Source organism: Coregonus lavaretus (genome assembly GCF_964263955.1).
Source record: "Coregonus lavaretus genome assembly, chromosome: 22".
Taxonomy (NCBI): domain Eukaryota; kingdom Metazoa; phylum Chordata; class Actinopteri; order Salmoniformes; family Salmonidae; genus Coregonus; species Coregonus lavaretus.
The window spans coordinates 8793842-8801341 of record NC_140009.1 but is presented as its reverse complement, the minus strand read 5'-3'; the positions used below and the strand labels follow the sequence as shown (position 1 = coordinate 8801341).

Below are 7500 nucleotides of genomic sequence, written 5' to 3'. Positions count from 1 at the left end.
ATTGAGACCTCCCTACTTCATATCCTACCACACACTCAGATGAATGCAACCAGATGACTTAATGGGCACACAGACAGAGACATTAAAAATAGACTGCGGTATCGTTATGTAAAGGATGAGTGGCGTGGCTGGTCTAGCGGTGATGCCACAGCCTCCGCCACACGTACTGTGTCTAAGGCGTCGGCATAGGTTCAAATCCGGCCTGCTGACCTTTGACAAACCTCTTTCTATCTTTCCCCACTGTCATTGACACAACCTCTCTTCAAAAAAGTCAGAAAATACCTTTAAAATACACTGCTCAAAAAAATAAAGGGAACACTTAAACAACACAATGTAACTTCAAGTCAATCACACTTCTGTGAAATCAAACTGTCCACTTAGGAAGCAACAGTGATTGACAATAAATTTCACATGCTGTTGTGCAAATGGAATAGACAACAGGTGGAAATTATAGGCAATTAGCAAGACACCCCAAATAAAGGACTGGTTTTGCGGGTGGTGACCACAGACCACTTCTCAGTTCCTATGCTTCCTGGCTGATGTTTTGGTCACTTTTGAATGCTGGCGGTGCTTTCACTCTAGTGGTAGCATGAGACGGAGTCTACAACCCACACAAGTGGCTCAGGTAGTGCAGCTCATCCAGGATGGCACATCAATGCGAGCTGTGGCAAGAAGGTTTGCTGTGTCTGTCAGCGTAGTGTCCAGAGCATGGAGGCGCTACCAGGAGACAGGCCAGTACATCAGGAGACGTGGAGGAGGCCGTAGGAGGGCAACAACCCAGCAGCAGGACTGCTACCTCCGCCTTTGTGCAAGGAGGAGCAGGAGGAGCACTGCCAGAGCCCTGCAAAATGACCTCCAGCAGGCCACAAATGTGCATGTGTCTGCTCAAACGGTCAGAAACAGACTCCATGAGGGTGGTATGAGGGCCCGACGTCCACAGGTGGGGGTTGTGCTTACAGCCCAACACCGTGCAGGACGTTTGGCATTTGCCAGAGAACACCAAGATTGGCAAATTCGCCACTGGCGCCCTGTGCTCTTCACAGATGAAAGCAGGTTCACACTGAGCACATGTGACAGACGTGACAGAGTCTGGAGACGCAGTGGAGAACGTTATGCTGCCTGCAACATCCTCCAGCATGACCGGTTTGGCGGTGGGTCAGTCATGGTGTGGGGTGGCATTTCTTTGGGGGGCCGCACAGCCCTCCATGTGCTCGCCAGAGGTAGCCTGACTGCCATTAGGTACCGAGATGAGATCCTCAGACCCCTTGTGAGACCATATTATGGTGCGGTTGGCCCTGGGTTCCTCCTAATGCAAGACAATGCTAGACCTCATGTGGCTGGAGTGTGTCAGCAGTTCCTGCAAGAGGAAGGCATGGACTGGCCCGCCCGTTCCCCAGACCTGAATCCAATTGAGCACATCTGGGACATCATGTCTCGCTCCATCCACCAACGCCACGTTGCACCACAGACTGTCCAGGAGTTGGCGGATGCTTTAGTCCAGGTCTGAGAGGAGATCCCTCAGGAGACCATCCGCCACCTCATCAGGAGCATGCCCAGGCATTGTAGGGAGGTCATACAGGCACCTGGAGGCCACACACACTACTGAGCCACATTTTGACTTGTTTTAAGGACATTACATCAAAGTTGGATCAGCCTGTAGTGTGGTTTTCCACTTTAATTTTGAGGGTGACTCCAAATCCAGACCTCCATGGGTTGATAAATTTGATTTCCATTGATAATTTTTGTGTGATTTTGTTGTCAGCACATTCAACTATGTAAAGAAAAAAGTATTTAATAAGATTATTTCATTCATTCAGATCTAGGATGTGTTATTTTAGTGTTCCCTTTATTTTTTTGAGCAGTGTATATTTTAAACCCAAAGAAACAGTGAGATGATCTCCTGTGACTCACCCTCTTTCCACCAGGAACGAATCTCTCCACACCTTCCCCTTCTTGTTCACCTGGAACCTGACAATCAGGAGCGATAAAGACAGATCCATCAGCCATCTCCTTCATTGACTAGGTGTGACAGTCAGAACACCATGTAACGCTTGAGGAAATAATAATTCCTACACTCCATAGGGCAACAGCCTCCAGTGATGATAAAATGTTGGGAGGGAGATTAAAAAACAGCCATGGGTCAGTCTGAGAGGAAAACAATCGATAGCACACTTCAGGTGTTCTTTTGGTTGAGGACAGGAAAAAGGAAAGTGATCGAACGTAGAAGAAAATAAAGTGGAATAAATTGGTCTCTTCCCTGAGTGCTCTGACCTTCTCTTGGCCTGGTGCTCAGATCTGAGTTATTGATCCATCGGCCCACAACGCTGCTCCCTCTCTCCTCCACCCTCAACCTTTCTCTCTCCCTCTCTCCTTTTCCCAGCACAGCTTTGCTCTCCTCCATCCCACCCCATCCCTTGACCTCCTCTCTTCCCCACTCCCCCACATCATGCCAGCCAGCTAGCCTCCCCTGCCTGCGAAACAATTTCACAGCCATCTCTCTCTGATTACAGCTGCAGGGCTGGGAAAGAGAAGAGAATCCCCCAACACACCACACACATTTACCCCCCTCCATCCCCACTTTCATTCTCCTGTGGTGAAAGCTCTTCCTTCACTCAGTGGCATTGGCAGGCAGGCCAGCTCCTGGAGTTATTACCTCAGTTCCCCGTTGACATGTCTTCGAGGGATGGAGAAGGAATTTTTATATTTTTTATATCTTTCTTTTTTTTCATTAACGAAAGCAATATCCAGGCTGGGCAGGAGGAAGAGGTGTCGCTGGGATGTGGATGTGAACTCAACGGATGCCATGGTAACCTGGAAGGCCGAGCCAGGTCCAAAAATCGGTGCGGTGCCACAGTTTTGAGGAAAACTCATTGGTCAAACCCAGGTGTTAGATTGGGCTCTTTTGCAGTGATTTTACCAGAGTAGAGCAGGAACCCTGAGGGAACTCAAACCTGTCAGTGGCCTGTGCCAATGTACAACTCATATTCAATAGAATCACCTAGAGCAGGGGTATTAAAATCTTACCCTACGAGGTCCGGAGCCTGCATGGTTTTCTGTTCTACCTGATAATTTCTTGCACCCACCTGTTGTCCTAAATCAGTGCCTGATTAGAGGGGAACAATGAAAAAAGCAGTGGAACTGACTTCCAGGTCCAGAGTTGAATTTAAGGGACCTAGAGGATATACAGCTACTTCTGTCAGTGATCTACAGAGCCTTGCAAATGTATTCATCCATCTTGGCATTTTTCCTATTTTGTTGCATTACAACCTGTAATTTAAATGGATTTTTATTTGGATTTCATGTAATGGACAAACACAAAATAGTCCAAATTGGTGAAGTGAAATGAAAAAAAATAAAAAATAACGGTAAAGAAGTGTGTGCATATGTATTCACCCCCTTTGCTATGAAGCCCCTAAATAAGATCTGGTGCAACCAGTTATCTTCAGAAGTCACATAATTAGTTAAATAAAGTCCACCTGTGTGCAATCTAAGTGTCACATGATCTCAGTATATAGTATTTGATCCCCTGCTGATTTTGTACGTTTGCCCACTGACAAAGAAATGAACAGTCTATAATTTTAATTGTAGGTTTATTTGAACAGTGAGAGACAGAATAACAACAAAAAAATCCAGAAAAACTCATGTCAAAAATGTTATGAATTGATTTGCATTTTAATTAGGGAAATAAGTATTTGACCCCCTCTCAATCAGAAAGATTTCTGGCTCCCAGGTGTCTTTTATACAGGTAATGAGCTGAGATTAGGAGCACACTCTTAAAGGGAGTGCTCCTAATCTCAGCTTGTTACCTGTATAAAAGACACCTGTCCACAGAAGCAATCAATCAATCAGATTCCAAACTCTCCACCATGGCCAAGACCAAAGAGCTCTCCAAGGATGTCAGGGACAAGATTGTAGACGTATACAAGGCTGGAATGGGCTACAAGACCATGGCCAAGCAGCTTGGTGAGAAGGTGACAAAAGTTGGTGCGATTATTCGCAAATGGAAGAAACACAAAATAACTGTCAATCTCCATGCAAGATCTCACCTCGTGGAGTTGCAATGATCATGAGAATGGTGAGGAATCAGCCCAGAACTACACGGGAGGATCTTGTCAATGATCTCAAGGCAGCTGGGACCATAGTCACCAAGAAAACAATTGGTAACACACTACGCCGTGAAGGACTGAAATCCTGCAGCGCCCGCAAGGTCCCCCTGCTCAAGAAAGCACATATACAGGCCCGTCTGAAGTTTGCCAATGAACATCTGAATGATTCAGAGGAGAACAGGGTGAAAGTGTTGTGGTCAGATGAGACCAAAATCGAGCTCTTTGGCATCAACTTAACTCGCCGTGTTTGGAGGAGGAGGAATGCTGCCTATGACCCCAAGAACACCATCCCCACCGTCAAACATGGAGGTGGAAACATTATGCTTTGGGGGTGTTTTTCTGCTAAGGGGACAGGACAACTTCACCGCATCAAAGGGACAATGGGCGGGGCCATGTACCGTCAAATCTTGGGTGAGAACCTCCTTCCCTCAGCCAGGGCATTGAAAATGGGTCGTGGATGCGTATTCCAGCATGACGATGACCCAAAACACACGGCCAAGGCAACAAAGGAGTGGCTCAAGAAGAAGCACATTAAGGTCCTGGAGTGGCCTAGCCAGTCTCCAAACCATAATCCCATAGAAAATCTGTGGAGGGAGCTGAAGGTTCGAGTTGCCAAACGTCAGCTTCGAAACCTTAATGACTTGGAGAAGATCTGCAAAGAGGAGTGGAACACAATCTCTCCTGAGATGTGTGCAAACCTGGTGGCCAACTACAAGAAACGTCTGACCTCTGTGATTGCCAACAAGGGTTTTGCCACCAAGTACTAAGTAATTTTTTGCAGAGGGGTCAAATACTTATTTCCCTCATTAAAATGCAAATCAATTTATAACATTTTTGACATGCGTTTTTCTGGATTTTTTTGTTGTTATTCTGTCTCTCACTGTTCAAATAAACCTACCATTAAAATTATAGACTGATCATGTCTTTGTCAGTGGGCAAACGTACAAAATCAGCAGGGGACCAAATACTTTTTTCCCTCACTGTATATATATATATACACCTGTTCTGAAAGGCTCCAGAGTCTGCAACACCACTAAGCAAGGGGCACCACCAAGCAAGCGGCACCATGTAGACCAAGGAGCTCTCCAAACAGGTCAGGGACAAAGTTGTGGAGAAGTACATATCAGGGTTGGGTTATAAAAAAATATCCGAAACCTTGAACATCCCACGGAGCACCATTAAATCCATTATTTAAAAAATTTAAAGAATATGGCACCACAACAAACCTGCCAAGAGAGGGCCACCTACCAAAACTCACGGACCAGGCAAGGAGGGCATTAATCAGAGAGACAACAAAGAGACCAATGAATGTGAATAGTTATCCACGCTCAAGTTCTCAGTTTTTTTTGTCTTATTTCTTGTTTGTTTCACGATAAAAACTATTTTGCATCTTCAAAGTGGTAGGCATGTTGTGTAATTCCAATGATACAAACCCCCCCAAACATCTATTTTAATTCCAGGTTGTAAGGCAACAAAATAGGAAAAATGCCAAGGGGGGTGAACACTTTCGCAAGCCACTGTATTGCCTGCCAACATACAGAATACACATATCATACTGTATGAGTATAAAATAGTTATGGACAGGATGTTTCCCTTTTTGCTCCATACCTGTTGACTGGCCTCTCTATGTCCAGCAGTTTGAGGATGGACTTGCCGTCCATGTCCGGCGGGACGTCCATGCCAGCGATGTCCAGGATGGTGGGCGCCAGGTCAATGTTTAGCACCATGTGAGGGTTGCTATGGAGACGCAGGGAGAGATAAGGGGACAAGGTTATTATGGAGCACGGTCAGATGGTATCTGGTTGGTTAACGTCAGCTGATGAGAGAGAGTGGGATGGAGAGAGAGAGAGAGCGAGAGATGGAGAGACCGAGAAACAGGGAGAGAGAGAGCGAGAGAGCGAGAGAGAGAGAGAGCGAGAGAGAGAGAGAGAGAGAGAGAGAGAGAGAGAGAGAGAGAGAGAGAGCATGATGGAGAGAGAGAGGGAGAGCGAGAGATGGAGAGACCGAGAAACAGAGAGCGATGGAGAGAGAAACGAGAGAGAGAGAGAGAGAGAGAGAGAGAGGAGAGAGAGAGACAGAGAGAGTGAGAGAGAGAGAGACAGAGAGAGTGAGAGAGAGAGAGACAGAGAGAGAGAGAGAGAGAGAGAGAGAGAGAGAGAGAGAGAGAGAGAGAGAGAGAGAGAGAAGAGAGAGAGAGAGAGAGAGAGTAGAGGGGGGCAGGTGACAGATCATTATCATGTGAAGCTGACAAATGACTGCTCCAGAGATCTAGAGTCCAGACAGAAGAGAAGATGAGGACCTTCAGGACAGAGAGAGGGAACAAGGGAGGTATTCAAACCTTAGGCTCTGTAGGCCATTTGTCCAGTCATATCAACCATACACCTGATTCCCTTTACCATCCCTCATTCACTACAAAAGTATATCCCCCATCTTAGGCTCCCTCCTTTCACTCACTATATTCCCTCCTCCCTACTAAGCTAACACATATTTCACCCCTTATTTCTGTTGAAACAAAACTACGTCCATACTTCCATTCGTTTGTATGGGTTACCTTCAGACGAGTCCTGTGACAGCCGTGGGGGTCGTAGAGCAAAACACCATCGTGTTCGTGAGTCTCCCCTGTCCATAGAGTGTAGTTTGCAGGCCAAACCGTTTGGACGCTACAGATGTTTTTGTGAGAAGAACGATTTTCTCAATGGTCTGACAAACACCGCTCTAGCTCGGTCACCTTCCACCGCAGATGCGGAAGGCTGACATAGGTGGATGAGATGGATTGAGACACAGCCCATGCAAAAAATATCTGTAGTTTAAACTGACGGATTTGATGGGGATTTTTTAATTATGTTTCTTAGATTGATGAGTCAATAGATTCTTAAGGATTTTAATCTTCTTCCCTTGTTGTTAAGTCAGTCGTTTTTCACAATCTCATGATCTCCCCGTGAAATGGCTTTCACTGTCGTAGTCTGCTTTTCCAGGGAACAGAGTGCAGAGACACACCAAGGAAGTGGTTAACAACAGTAATGTTATTCAATCCAAACCCTTGGGAGGGAGGAAGGGGAGGAGAGAAGAGGAAATGGGAGAGGAAGGAGAGCCAGAGGATTGGGAAGAGATGGGTCCAGGTTGAGGTGGGGTGATGAAACTGGCTGAGGAGTGATGACACAGAGCTGGAGCAAAGAGGGATATGGAGGTCTGAGTGATCTGTCCCCTGGAGCTAGAGGACTTAACACTGAGTGGTGATGTTCAACTGACTATCTAAATCATCCAAGCCAGTTCAGGACTGGGTCAGGAGAAACAAATGAGACCAAACAAAGTCAATCCCTCTGAGATCAGGCAGATGTTACTGTTCTTCTATTGAAATAGACATGTCTATTTCTCTCTCTCTCTCTCTCTCTCT

General features: G+C 46.2%; 1 protein-coding gene across 1 annotated transcript in view; it reads right to left on the bottom strand.

Annotated features, from left to right (window-relative positions):
- The window catches only part of LOC311149488 (extracellular sulfatase Sulf-2-like), a gene marked incomplete at both ends in the record, with an annotated part of 56911 nt that overhangs the window by 17051 nt on the left and 32360 nt on the right, over positions 1-7500 (bottom strand). Inside the window, 2 exons of the mRNA XM_084186680.1 lie at positions 1912-1968; positions 5715-5843. Coding sequence (XP_084042806.1) covers positions 1912-1968; positions 5715-5843 — 186 coding nt within the window. The remainder of the gene's footprint in view (positions 1-1911; positions 1969-5714; positions 5844-7500) is intronic.